The 14,800-nt window shown below is 43.5% G+C and overlaps 1 protein-coding gene across 3 annotated transcripts in view; it reads right to left on the bottom strand.

Annotated features, from left to right (window-relative positions):
* LOC148013550 (uncharacterized) overlaps nucleotides 1-14,800 on the bottom strand; it is a 201,815-nt gene that overhangs the window by 63,931 nt on the left and 123,084 nt on the right. For all 3 annotated transcript variants that reach the window (XM_087667553.1, XM_087667554.1, XM_087667555.1), the window contains one exon: nucleotides 11,426-11,530. In XM_087667553.1, coding sequence (XP_087523679.1) covers nucleotides 11,426-11,530 — 105 coding nt within the window. The remainder of the gene's footprint in view (nucleotides 1-11,425; nucleotides 11,531-14,800) is intronic.

Here is a 14,800-nt window from a genome sequence, read left to right as displayed (position 1 = left end):
CCTCTTCCTATGTGGAGTACATGAAATACATGGAATGTGCATTTGGATGTGATGTACATTTGTAAGGCATGTATGGATACATAGATTTGCCTTAGCAGTTAGAACAATGTTGCGTTTTGCCATATGGATGCACCCCCTTTTGGTTCTCACACTGGTTATGATTCACGTGTGTGGATTGTAACTAGTTTAAGTGACTGGAATTTCAACATGTAAAGGGCATGAGCATGGTTAAACAATAATTGCACATATTGTTTGACTATGATGTTAGCATGTATTTCCAATGATTACTCATGCCTTTTGTGTCATTGTTGTACAATCACGGATGATTGCAAGGATTTCAAGGGGGACTGGTCTATCAGGTGGACATGCATTTCTTATACTTAGCTTTGGCATTATTAAGTTATGCACATGTGAAGTGCAATTCAGTTAAGTCACAATGATAGCCTAGATACGCAATGGGCGGCAATAGCAAAATTTGCATTATGTTATGTTGGACAGGTACTTGTGGGTGCTTGGTATCAAATTTGGGCCTAGGACATTAGTTAGGCCTTTAAAATGTCTTATGGTGACATTAGGACTAGGCATTTATTGATTAATTAATGTCACTCTTAATGCCAATCAATGTTTAGAACAACTTAAAGTTCCAAAGGGGCTAGCACATTAAATGTGGATGAGTGCCATAAAATTAATGGCTAGGTTCAAATGGATCATTAATTTAATTCTAAAATTTTCTTTTAGAAGGCTACCACTTGGCAAACTTGCCCATGCAAGTTGAGAGAAGGCTATTTGGGGCTGGTTGAGTGTGGTGGCAGCTATTCATGAGGTAGAGGGAGGTGGAAAACTATTGGAGAGGAAGAGATCAGCCATTAGGAGGAAGCCAACATAGTAGGTGACAATATTCTAGGGTTGGTGAATGAGTTCCACGATAGGTGACAACTGATCATACAATGGAACAATATAAGGCAATGGGTTTCCTTGTCTACCTCAGTGAGAGGCGGCGAAAAAGAGAGGGCTCACCAATCACACTCGGGTCTAACCCCCTTGTGAAGTTGTTGGTGCCATCAAAATTGCATTCAAAGGATTCTCTCTCCAGCTGATTTTCTCTCTCATTCTCAGACAACCCTTGGCAATTCTCATCAATGGGCCGATTGATTATTGTTGTTGTTTGTCATTTATGACAGCTGTTGATATTGAAGTTTGAAGGAGATTTACTCCATATCTCAATATACTTCAACAATACCAATCAATCTTGGCTAGTCAACACGCAATTGGCCCCAATAAGTGATACCCCCTAGTGGTAATTGTTCACTAGATATATGTATTTATGTGCTTGGTATAATTCATGTTGAATTAGGTAATCTATCATCCTATTTGAGAACGAAGGCAGATTTCACGAGGTCCATGATGGACATTAATTGACAACATGAGGCAAAGATCACCACAACCGATACTACTTATGGATGTGATCAAGTAGTCGTTCAACAAAATTACCTCACACCTCCAAACCTCTAAGGCACGCCCTTTAATGTGGCTCTTGGAGAACGGTTTAGGAAGCAACCATCACTCCCCTCCGCTATCCCAAGACCACCACGGGGGGTTGGAGCTTGCCCTCTAAGCCTATTGCTAAGTGCCTTTGTATGTCACACAACTCCCCTTTTTCATCACCTTCAACCAAGGTGAGCGGCTGCCTATAAAGCAAACCCTACATTTCCCGATGAGCTTCCACCTAGCACTTGGGAACATGGACACCCTTCACTATAGTGGGGTAAGAAGTCACAGGAAGACGATAACCCCACAAGAGTTGCAACAATATTTTACTTCTATAAGAGCATAAGCTCAACACCTCCCAAACGAGTAGGGTGGAGAAGATACTCCCGAGCAAATCACTCACCTACAAGGAGTGCTCTATCGATGTCCAATGCATGATTGCTGAGAGTGGTGAGGGTTTGGAAGCCCGTGTTTGCTAGCTTGTATGTGGAACTGTGGGATCATTGTGGCCAAGAGAGTTCTATGGATCACGATAGACATTGGGGATTCATGCCTTCGATCCTGAATGTCTGTGCGCCCACAAAGCTCTGTGCACATAGAGGTTTCTGGTTGGAGATTGTCATAGGTTTGCTCAAGGTGGATTCCTTGATTGTTGGAGGTGACTTCAACAACCTGGAGACATTAGAGGACCAACAAGAGCCGAGGCATGGACTTTCGTCACATGGTAGATGAGAAGTGCAAGGCCCACAAACCCTTCATCCTTGTAGTTGGAGCTCGGGATGCCTAGAGCGTTCTACCTTTCTGAAAACACGATGGCTCCCTCCATTTCTTTTGGGGATCTCACAAGAAAAATCAGCAAGTATGCATCTCCTTTTGTTGTTAGAGCTCTTCAAACTTGGGTTGCTCCAAACATGAGAGAGAAGAGGAGAGAAATAGAGCCCCAAATAGCCAAGATCAAGTTTCCAAATGAACAAACTAGCTGCTCCTTAATTAAGTCCCATTTTCTATTAAGGGATAACTAATGACTTGATCATTAATCATAAGTAAGCTACTCACTAGAGAAACTTCATCTCAGGGTCCGCTTAATAACTTAAGCACCCTAAGTGAGCTGGTCATTAGGTGAAGCTTTCAATGTAACTCAATTTTAGGGTGCAAACCTTCAATTTAATGAAAGTTTCACATTGCATCTTATTCCTTTTGCCTTACTCTTGTACCACATGGCCTATATACTTGTCTACTACATGCCCAATGTCAAATCCTTTATTATCTATGTAATGACCACTATGCCAAGAGCAAGGCCTACCAGAATTAAAGTTTATTTTAATTAAAAACCTTCGTCAAGTTTAATTAAATCATTAAGTTCATTTCTCATTCTAGTAACATCCTACCCTCCACATCCAAGCACGGATGGCTCTCATGGGATTAAAGGATACAAGGTCAAAGTTCTCCTTCCACATGCTACCTACTTTCTAGGCGCAAAAAGGGGAAAATGTGCAAAGAGTTTTTCCAAGTGCACTAGTTGTGCAGCTCAAGGGATCAAATCTACAAACTTTGTGACCACTAAAGAAGGTGCATTCCTACCAACAAGAGGTGATGGGGCTCGCCACTAACTTTACAGATAGCTTTTCAGCAAGAAGCGGTCTCAACTTAGGTAACTTGCAAACAAGAAGTTAGGGAATTCACCCCACCCCTTGTCACAAGGGAGATGGGACAATCCCTCCTTTCCCCTTTCAATAAGGAGGAGCTAGCTCAAGCTTTCCAATCATAGAATGGGCAGAAATTCACTTGTGAGGATGGGCTGTCCAAGGCCTTTTTCTTTGCATACTAGGAGGTGAAGGACCCCTGCTAAAAGCATTTCAAGAGGTCTTTTGTTCCAGGTATATGGGCAGCACGTCAGCAGGTCTAGTTAGTCTCCTGCAAAAAGGGGGAGACCACTTGCAACTGTCCCAATGGAGACCGATCACCTTTTAGTCAGTTGCCCACAAGGCACCGGACCAGATGATTGGCAACAAACTCCATCCCATCCTTCCGAATATCATCATGACACACAGTCGAGGGGCTTCTTCTAGGATAGAAATAACTTGGACAATGTTTTCACCTTCTTCAGGCCACATAGTGGGTGACTCCTTCTAGACTTTGAAAAGACTTATGATAGGGTTGATTAAGACTTCCTCAATGCTACCATGGCATGGAGTGGACTAGAGATCTATGTACATTATATAGATCAGCCACCAGAAGAGTGGATCAAAGATGTGTGTACAGTATATAGATCAGCCACCAACAGTGGCAGAGAGGGGCAGAGTTTCCACTAATGAGGTCCATCCATCACAGCTGCCCTATAGGGCTACACGTCTTTTTACTCTTTGAAAAGGCCATTTATCTACTTCCTTTGCTCAACAGTGAGCAGCTTGCAAGGCCTCAGGCTCCATGTGAGAACAGAAACAGAGTTGGTGGACTCAAAGTATGCTGATGACATGGTCCTCTATGTTGAGGATCATGAGTTGATGCTAGAGAGACGAGATTGGCAATGGAGGTGTTCTGCATAGCTATACATGTGAAAATCAACCAGCAGAAGTCAATTAGAATTTTTCAGACCCAGATTCCAGGCCCAATTGGAAATTTTCAGACCCAGATTCCAGGCCCAAGTGGGGCATCCACCTGGATTTCAGATAGGTGAGACAATAAGATACCTCAGGTTCCATGTGGAACTTGACATTACCCTAGCTCAACAGCTCAACCCGATACTTGATTCCATCATACAGAAGTTGACCTACAAGGGCACGTCCACCTCTACCTGAGGAAAATGCCATAGTGGTCAACTAGGTCCTTTTGGCGACAACCTGGTACTTTGCTTCCTACTGGTGTTTCTCCTCGACATGTGTGGTTCAACTATGCCTCCTGGTGCAAAACTTCCTCTGGGACAATTTAGATTGCCCCAAGGATTCCTGTGCCAATGTGGCTTGGGAAACTATCATCCATCATCACTTTGAGGGGGGTCCAGGGATCATTAAGTGGGAAAACATGAAAGTTGTCCTCAAGAAAGGGCTTTCAAGAGTGCACAGGTCAATGGGGACTGGAGACCATCCTTGAGGTGGATCTTCACTACGACATCAACCATGCCACCTAGATCCTCTTTCCTTTGCAACCTGTTATGGGTTTGGCAATGCCTGCGTAAGGCCCTCAGACAGAGGTCCCCAGCTTGGGAGATTGACTATTAGCCTGTTGACTGGAACCCTCAGTTTCAAGATAATGACAGATAACAGCTTGAAGAGCACCCTTGCATCCAATGGGCTGGCTGGGAGAATGGCCTTGCCCCCACTCTTAGGGCATGGCAGGATGCTTATAGGATGGCAGAATGTGAGATTCAATAGCAGGCAGCAAAATGTCAGAGAGGGATAGATGCCAGCTGAAGGGAGTTTGATACAGCAATCCCACAACATTAGTTAGATCCTCCCATCGGAGAGCACGTGCAACCTGGAGAGGTGTAGGCTGCTTGGTTCTTGCAGATAGGCATCCCCTTAGAGGTGGCAGGTAGACTGGGTGGTGCTCCCCCCTACCACTTTCTTCACAGTCCAGGCTGGTGGTCAACTAGTTCATAGTTGCAGTAATACCACGCATGAGAGGATTCAAACTATATCGTAGTCACTAGTCATTGGTAGGATGCAGATTTGCAAGGATTCGCCAGCCATCCCTTGAAGGAGGATCCATGCTATCCGCCTCCAAGGAAAGACTTGGCCTTTGGACCCGTATGTACATTGGGCTAAGTTCCAAGAGTGGTGCCTCTGGATTCAGGAGAGTGGGCCTCTATATGAGCTGGAGTGGGAACCTGGAGAGTGTCCTTGGCCCGGCACAATAGTCGCCAAGAAGCCACAGAGCTTCTTGGCCTACACAAATAGGATCGGTAGACATGTTCTCACCACACACAAGATGCATTGGGCACAGCACACAACATCATGGATGCTTTTCACCGAACCTTCCAATGACACCTATTGAAGGGTATCTTACTTCATTTGGCTTCTTCCACATGGTGGCAATAGGGAGCTACCTCATAGATGCAATAGGATGGAGCATACAAGCGGCCCATAATACCACTTAGAAACTCCAAAGCATTACCTTTGGTCATGGGGAGCAGCCTTGGTGTGGAGAGAAGTTTGTTGTCTTCTCTATCAAGTGGCAACTAGCCTAGGGTGCATATCCAAGAGTGTTGGGTTTCACTCACGCCTATGCTCACAGAGGAGTGTTCGTGATCAGGACACTGGGGCACTTTTTACTCTCCGTAAGAGAGGTTTTTCCCCCCAGACTTATTGTCTTTTTTTGTAAGTGCTTATGTTACATACTTACAGGCACTTATCATGTTCGGGTGTGAACACCCCCTACAACCCTAAGGTTTAAGGGTTGTACTTTGTACTTTCAGGTTACACTCATTCAATCTATTGCATTGGGTGTCGTGCTTCACACTCCACACTATCTACTGCACTCTCAGCTGAGTTTACAATAGTGTAAAGAGATAGGTCTAGCAAACAGACCATAGTTGACTAACTAGAATTGACCTATCTAACTTATTTAAGACATACATATCTAGTCCAGCTAAGCTACAATTGTCTGGTGTGGGTAGAGTAGAATAGGTAGATTAGCTTGACTCTCAGCACTCCCCCTCAAGCTCAAGTCAACTACTATACTCCAAGTAGCTCTCTGAAGTAAAAAAACTTATCTCTACCACGTGATTTTGTAAAGATGTCAGCTACTTGGTCTTGAATCTTCACATGAAGTAGATCTATTTGTCTTGAAGTACCATTTCCCTAATGAAGTGATAATTAACTTCTATGAGCTTTGATCTAGCATGATAGACTAGGTTGCTAGTCAATAGCACACTACTCATCTTGTCACAATGCAATATGACCTTCCTATTCATCTGCTTACCCAAGTTGTGTAAGAGTTTCAAAAGCCAAAGTGCTTCACATGCAACTAAGGAACTCTATATTTTGCCTCAGTGGTGGTAGAGAGAGCAATAGTAGGCTGCTTTTTACTACTCTAATTGATCATACTACTTCCAAGATTGAAAGCATATCCATTGGTCGATCTTCTATCATATGCACAACTAGTCCAATCAGCATATGTATATCCTGCCAAATCAAGTGGCTTTCCAGGCTCATAAAACAACCGATAATCAATAGTGCCCTTCACATATCACATAATCCTCCTGATCACATCCAAGTGAGGCTTGCATAGCTTCTGCATAAACTAGCTAATTAGCCCCATTGAATAACTCAGATCAAGATGGGTAATAGTAAGGTAGATCAAGCTGCCCACCATCTACCTATACATGGTCACATTTTCTATCTCACTTTCAACATCAACTATAAGTTTGACATTCTAATTTAGTGGCGTTTCGATGGGCTTACAATCCATCATCCCATATTTCAACAGCACATCCAATGCATTTTATTTCTGTAGCAGCAAGATTCCTTGAGATCTAGACACAACCTCAATGCCAAGAAAATAATTCAGCTCTCCCAAGTCTTTTACCTTACACTCAGCCTGTAACATGGATCTAATTTCAGCAATATCATGGTCATCATCTCCTATAATGATCAAGTCATCTACATAAATCACCAAGAAAACATAACTTGTCTCTGTCTTCTTTATAAATAGACTATGATCTACATTTCTCATCCGAAAACCAAGCTACTATAAATACAAACTAATGTGAGAATTCCATACTCTTGATGCCTATTTTAATCCATAAAGGGCCTTTTTCAACCTAGGCACATGATTCGGGTAATCAAGGTGTACATAGCCCTTAGACTATTCCATATACACCTCCTGAATCAAATCTCCATTCAGAAATGCATTCTTGACATCCATCTGCCAAAGCTTCCATCCCTTAGACGATGTCAAAGCAATGATAGTTCTCACGATTACCATCTTTGCAACCAAGCTAAAAATCTCCTCATAATCCAAACCATATTGTTGCACATAACCCTTAGAAAGTAGCCGTGCTTTGTATCTTTCCAATGATCCATCTACCTTGCATTTCACTTTGTATACCCACTTATAGCCAATGGGCATTTTTCCTTCAAGCAAATTGACCAAGTCCCACATTTCATTTTTAACCAATGCTGCATATTCCTCATCCATGGTAGCACACAAATTTTTATCTCCAACTACCTCATTGAACTTCATAGGCTCTTTGTGACCCATCACTTTAGTCATGTAAGTAGAATGTCTAGCTAAATACCCACTATAAGTTAGCCTCTCAACAGGTTTTTTGACCCTTTTTTACCTTTCTAACTGCAGCGTACTATGTGATTCCCTCTCATGAGGGGGTGCATACTTGCTTTGCCTAACTCTAGGCATTGTAACAAATGGTATACCCAATTCACTATCAAGACTATCACTTCCAAGTGACTCGTATTCAAAGGTAAGTGGTCCAGCAACATCATCAAATTTTTTTTATTTGCCTTTATCTAATCTCCAACTCACTGATATATTTGTGTCAATAGTGGATACAAAACCATGGCTACGCAGACATTTTGTCCAAGGACTGACAATAGAAGACTCATCGCCTGTAGGTCCACTCACTGTAGTACTACTAGAAGGATAATTTTTTCAACATGAGTATCACTAGCTATAATATCCCCCCATAGGACCCCCCCCCCCCCCCTCTTTTAATTAAAGTAAATTGAAAAAAAAAATTATTACCCTCCCCCCTTTATCGTCGCCGAACAGGTCATGGGGGAGAGGAGGAAGAAGGCAATGATGACGACGACAGGAAGGAAGAAGACGAACAGGTGACGGGGGAGAGGAGGAAGAAGGCAATGATGACGACGACAGGAAGGAAGAAGACGACGTGGAGGAAGACGATGACGTGGAGGAGGAAGGCGATGACGTGGACGACGAGGAAGATGAGGGAGATGACGTCAAGGAGACGACGATGAGGAAGATGAAGTGGAGAGGGAGGCCACGTGGCCAAAAACAGCCCAGTCCGCAAGCCGCCGCCACCATGGACAATGACAAGTGGTGGTGGTGGCACCACCATCACTCCATCTCCTCCTCCACCCCCACCCCCCCCGGCCCCCCATCGTAAGGGGATAAGAGGCACCTCAATGTTGCACGGGCACACAGAGAGAGAGAGAGAGAGAGAGAGAGAGAGAGAGAGAGGGGGAAGAACCTTCTAGAAGGTTCTCCTTCTCTACCCCTCCTTAGAGGGTGGCCATACGTACTTATTCTTCTCCACTTTCTCGCAAGATTGTCCTCCACCCGCAAGCTTGATTTCCTTCCCAATTGGCCCCCGCTATTTAAGTAAAAGGCCGCTAAAGTCTTGTGCAAATCACCGAGCGAAAAATGTCGCGCCCGGATGGCAATCCCTCAACAAGCAATGAAGCTTTGAGCGAGGACATCACTGCCAATCCAACTGCAGTACCGCTCGTAAGTAATGTATTTCCAAATTAATAGATGTTTGCTTTGATTCCGGCATGAGATACGTTAGGCCCCGTACTATGCCGCACGAGAATAGGTCATTGAAAGGGATAGGTTTCATCTCACATATTCGATAGATGGAGTTGACAAAGTGCAGGTATCAAGAGAAGTAAATTGCATCTAGATGCTATGCGACAAATTTGTACATAGCATAAATAGCATATAAGATTCTAAAGTATTGTCGACTCTCCTTTTCTTGTAAATATTAGACACATTTTTCACCACACTGAAGGTATGTTGTAGCTTGCACGCTTGACGGATGGCATGGTAAGTGATCTAGCCTAAAGGAAATTCATCCTAGAAACTCTAGGCTTTGCCCAAGCTCTTGCTAACAACACGAACTGATAGCTCATGTTTGATAGATTGGAATCTTGATGTTATGCATAGTTAGTACAATGATCACAAGGACTAAAACTAAGATGCCTTGAGATCCGTCCGATAGCTACTATGTCTATCAATCCTATTCGGGGTTGGGGAAGATACAAATAACAACCCCACGCCTCAAAGGCAAGTTGAGAGCTCAAGGATTAGGAAACCTTGAGACAAAGTAAAGACCACTACTTTTATACTTGCTTGGAAACAAGGTTGGGTTATCGATCAATGTAAGTGATCTCTTCAAGACTGCCCAAATCATGCCACCCAGATCTTCCTTCCTCCACAGCTTACTTCGTGTGTGGCAAGGCCTCTGCAAGGCCCTGATTCAGAGGCCCCGAGCTACTAGGAGGAGATAGATCGCCAACCAATGGTCTGAAACCCCCAGGTCAGAGATCGGGACACAATACAGATTGGAGAGCGCCCCCACATCTAGTGGGCTGGATGGGAGAGGCGCCCCCACATCCGGTGGGTTGGATAGGAGACTCGCCCTGCTTGTACAATCAGGACATGGCGGGAGGTGTACAAGACGGTGGATCGGGAGCTGTTGCAACGGGCACTAGGTTATCAGCAAGGGGCTGAGGTGAGGAGAAGGGAGATTGACTCACCGATCCCTCAAGAGTGGCTTAACCCCTCAATCCGAGAGCCGGTGGAACATGATGAGGTGTGGGCCGCTAGATTCTCACCGGCAGGTATCCCCCTACAGGTGGCAAGCAGAGTGGGCGGCGCCCCCTACAGGATTTTCTTTACTGTGTAGGATGGGGGGCGTTTGGTCCTTGACAAAGGGCAGCTAAATGAGGAGATCGTTGCCCTTCCTTGGAGGAGGATTCGTGTGGTTGGTCTCTAGGGGAAGACCTAGCATCTGGACCCTTATGTGCTCTGGGAGGAGTTCCGGGAGTGGGAGTGGCATCTCTGGATATGGGAGAGTAGGCCACTTGATGAGCTAGAGTGGGACCTTGGAGAGTGGCTATGGCTTGCCACTGCAGTCACCAAGAAGCCACTGAGGTTCTTGGGGAACACCACCACAATTGGTACACATGTACTAATGCCGGAGGACATGGATTGGGCACCTTCGCATAGCAGATATTGGGCGGAGCACAGCATCACGAATGCCTTCCATATGCCTTTCTGACGCCGCCTATGGGACTGCTGGAGGCCGAGGAGGGTGTCGTATTTCCTTTGGCTTTTGGCACATGGAGGTCCAGCGGTTGAGAGTTGGCTGGCCCAAATGCAACAAGATGGAGGGTGTAAGCACTACCTACAGCAACACTTGGAAACCCCAAAGCACTACCTTTGGTCTTGCGAGGTGCCATAGCTCGTGTGGAGAGGAGCCTGCCATATTCTCCACTGTGTGGCACCCCGCATTGGATGTATCTCGTGGGGGGCTTTTGCTAGCAGGCAGTCAGTCAGGGCCATCACCTTTTGTATGGGGCCGGGATGCAAGACACGATTTTCATCATTGAGGTTGGGTCTTGCGCAGTGGTCGGCTTGGAGGCTTTACCTAGCCGCCTAGTACCGGAGCCCATAGCAGAGCGCTCAAAGGTATGGGAGATTGTAGGGAGTCTTATAGGATGGCATATCTGGAAGGCATGTTGTCAGGAGGTTTCTCGCGGGGAGTGGCTTTCAATACACGCGACTTTGGTAGAGCTTTAGACTTCCATCATCTACTCCCTCCATGGCCGGTGGGACAAAGTGTAGAGCGAGTCTCGAGCTCGTCAGGAACTTGCTCCCATCCCCCCCAAACCACCTTGAGAGGCTTGTATACATGATGTCTTTGTCATTTGCATCAGCTTCACTAGTCTGTTGAGCATGAGCACTCCGTTGTAATCAGCCTTCTGAGTAATATATTTAGCCACATTTTACTTGCAAAAAAAAAAAGCTAGACTGGTGGGGTAAAATATTTTGATTTTAAATGGCACCCCCTCAAACCCCCAAATTTATAAACTCTTGCTCCTGAAACAGATTGCATTTTAGGACTGATAAAAACTTAAGCATAGACTTATAACTTAGAACAGGTTTCTATCTTTAACCATGAAGTTTACATGACCATCCCAAACGAATGCTGCAGTATGGACTAATAAAGTACCTGGGCCTCCAGACTAGCACGTTCTACAGGGTCAATAATCGATTCAAGGTCTACGGATCCTTCATATGTGAGGTGATGAAAAAGATTATCAGAAGCTATAGCAGCCTGGAATAAAATGTGGAGCGATCAGTTTAAAAAGTCTTCTAGGCAGTACAAAATTACAAACTTTTCAATGTATGATGCAAAAACATCCTCTTCCTTAATGGTTACACACACTTAACTGCAGATTCTGATATCAGGTTGAAAAGCAAAAACAAACCTGCTTTCCAGAATTTATATGGCCTCGTAATAGAATACATTATACATCAATTGCAACACACCTCAGCTAAGTGAAATCACATTTTAAAAAAATGCTGTCCAGAAATTATAAAGCCTCATGTCATTGTACTCCCTTTTTCAAAGCAGAATGCAGTTTCTACAGTAACATTGCCTCTATAAAAAATGAACCACCCAATAGTGGAAAAAGCAAACTATCTTACTGTTTCCCATAGAAACTTACACATCCTAAATAAATAGTGTGAGCATGAAGGGTGATCCTTTATGTAGCTGGGGATGGAGTAGGAAAAGTCGCCTATTCATGAGACTGAGACTAGGCCCCCAGATTTTGGCACATTTAAAAAAACATAAATTTAGGAATATTTTCATAATTTTGAAATAAACACTTCACAAGTATTCAAAGCCACTCTAAAAGCACACTCTAAACATCATATCATACTGTTAGGAACAAAATGAATAGTGTAAGACCAATGAATGCTACAAAATGAGCACATGCTACATAAAAAGTCTAAAAACTCAAGAGCCATAAATGTCAACAAGACATGAAGGCTGAAGTAATTATCATGAAAGAGCCAAGGCTTAAGTGGCAAGGCCAATCGTAGGTACATGTATAAAAAAAAAGATCATAAATGGCAAGCTAATGGCAAGCACTCAAGCCTCCAAGGGCAAAAGGCTCCTCCAAGATGTCAATGCTAGCATCCTCATGTCCCACCTCATCTATCATCTCCTTTGCTACCTACTCAGCTGTGAAGAAAGGGTATGCCAAACACACAAAACGCAAGGGTATGTCAAACACACAAAATGCAAAACATACAGTCCTGTAGTGGCTCTGACAGCATCAGAGAAGATGGCAGCAGTAAAATGCAGATCTGGAAGCAGAAAGTAAAAATCACATTCTGTTCATGATCATGTTAGCACTCTGGGCAATGGCAAGAGGCAATATGACAGCAGGGGGGCGGCCTGTATCTGCAGAAAATGCAGCCTTTGAAGATGTTGTCTACTGGAAATGGCCTCCTAAAAGCAAAGCAGAAGTGTGTCTCAATGCAGCAGGCTGGATGAGGTTGTGAACAGCAGGGTGGCCTTTGACATAGTTGCACTCGTATGTAGTACGAACTGATTCATACTATACGGTTTGTACCGTACCGTACCGTACAAATTCGTACAAAAAACAAGCTTTTTTTTTCTTTTTTTCTTTTTTTCTTTTTGGGTGGTGGTTTGGGTTGTTGACTGTTGTTGTGGTGGTGGTGGTGATTTTGTAGCCTTCATCGATCAACCAAGAAAGGGGGTGGAAGCTTGATTAGACTCCTCATACATGTTTTGTTATGATTTATCCTAGAGCCAAAGGCCATACATAAGGTATTCAAGCAGTTCCAAACGTTTCTAATTGATGTCCCATCATTTTTCACAATATGTTAGTGTCATCAATAAATAAATTCAGCATCATTTGAGAATCATCAAGTAGCTTAATCCTATTGATTTTACCTTTGTTCACAGCTCATTTTGCACCACCCAACCCAAAGCATTAGTAGACATTGCTAATAAAACTAGGCCAAAGGATAGCTTGGCCTAATGTACCTTCTGAGAGTATACGAATTAGTGAATGTACCATCGGTAGCTACTTTAGCCTTAGCAGTACCAAACAAAATCATAACAAAATTCATAAATCTTTTACCAAAACCTTTGGTGGTTTGTTTGGTAACTGTTGGTCTCACAGGTCATTTTGGCCTCTTGTAGACGTTAATAAAGCATCTCATGTCATTTCATCTCTCTCTCTCTCTCTCTCTCTCTCTCTCTCTCTCTCTCTCTCTCAACCTTCTCTCTCTCAAGCATACATGCCTCTTATTTGTATGATCATTCATGTATGATGTATCCACTCCTATGTATGTACTTGTAAGTTGTAGCGCATGCGGCATATGCCATAGAGCTTTCGGCGTATTACCCTCAAGTATTCATCTTATATACTCCAATACCATTGCTATTTAGACTTTAAACATCTGTTCTATCATCTATAGTTCAAAATAATGAAGTTATTTTTTTTTTCGTACTAATATCGTACCGTACCTTATAAAATCTTAAAGTACCATTTAGTACCGTATTTTATCGTACCATACCGTACTGTACTTTTCGTACCTAACAACTATGGCCTTTGATTAACAAAAATGTAGGTGAAAAAGCGCTCCAAAACAGGTCACCTAATATGAATGATGAGCTCATAGTGGCCAGTGGTGAGACAGATCCTCCATTGATGGTGATATCCTCTGGGTGGGCAACACATCGAGATAGGCCAACATCAGCTCCAAACGGGGTGTGGGCAGTAATGTGAGGATAGAGGGCTGATAGCTGAGTGCAGATAGTTGAGCGCTAAGTGTAATGCTTCCTGGGCTGTTTTAAGGAGGGCTTATTCAGGATTAATGCATTGTAGTTAAGTATTAGTGTGAACCCTAATTAGCTCCTCAGCACCCCTTCTTATGTCCAGAAAGATATAAGCTTGAGATGGTAAGTCACACCAACACCCTCTTTTATACACAAAACGTCCCACCCCAAATAAGCCAAGGCATTAGATCCATAGTGCCTCAGTGGGCTGCCCAAGGGCATACCATGATCGCAGAGGTGATGGATATCTTCTTTCAAGTAGCCTAAATGGGTCTTACATTTTTCTTTTCTTTCCTTTCCTTTTAATGGCTATAAATTGAAAACAAGATTAAGAATTTTACATCCTCCATGAAGAAATCGTTGCGGGTTTCAAGATTGGAGTGACAAAGTGTAGAAGAAGTTATGATCAAGCAATGTGGTAACTAGCAATTGGATAGTGAATCCCAGTTGACCACTCCTTTTGTCACAACTCTATAGAAAGAGAATTTGTATCCTTTTTCATTAATTTGTCTATATAATGATTTATTAAATTTGTTTCCTTTGCACTAATTAGATATAAAGAAAAGTGCATTGGAGCTGGCCACTGATGAGTGGTCACAGGTTATGGTGGACCCACGCGATGGGTTAGAGAAAAGATAGTTCACACTACCACCTATATGGCCGATTGGGCGCCTATAACCAGAACTCACGCATATCAGGGTTAGACTCGCACACAGAAAGGATTGA

The sequence above is a fragment of the Lygodium microphyllum genome, chromosome 26 (genome assembly GCF_053477565.2).
Source record: "Lygodium microphyllum isolate KBCC chromosome 26, Lygodium_microphyllum_v1.1.10, whole genome shotgun sequence".
NCBI classification, from domain to species: domain Eukaryota; kingdom Viridiplantae; phylum Streptophyta; class Polypodiopsida; order Schizaeales; family Lygodiaceae; genus Lygodium; species Lygodium microphyllum.
The sequence above is the reverse complement of the archived record's forward strand: the minus strand, read 5'-3'. Positions and strand labels throughout refer to the sequence as shown.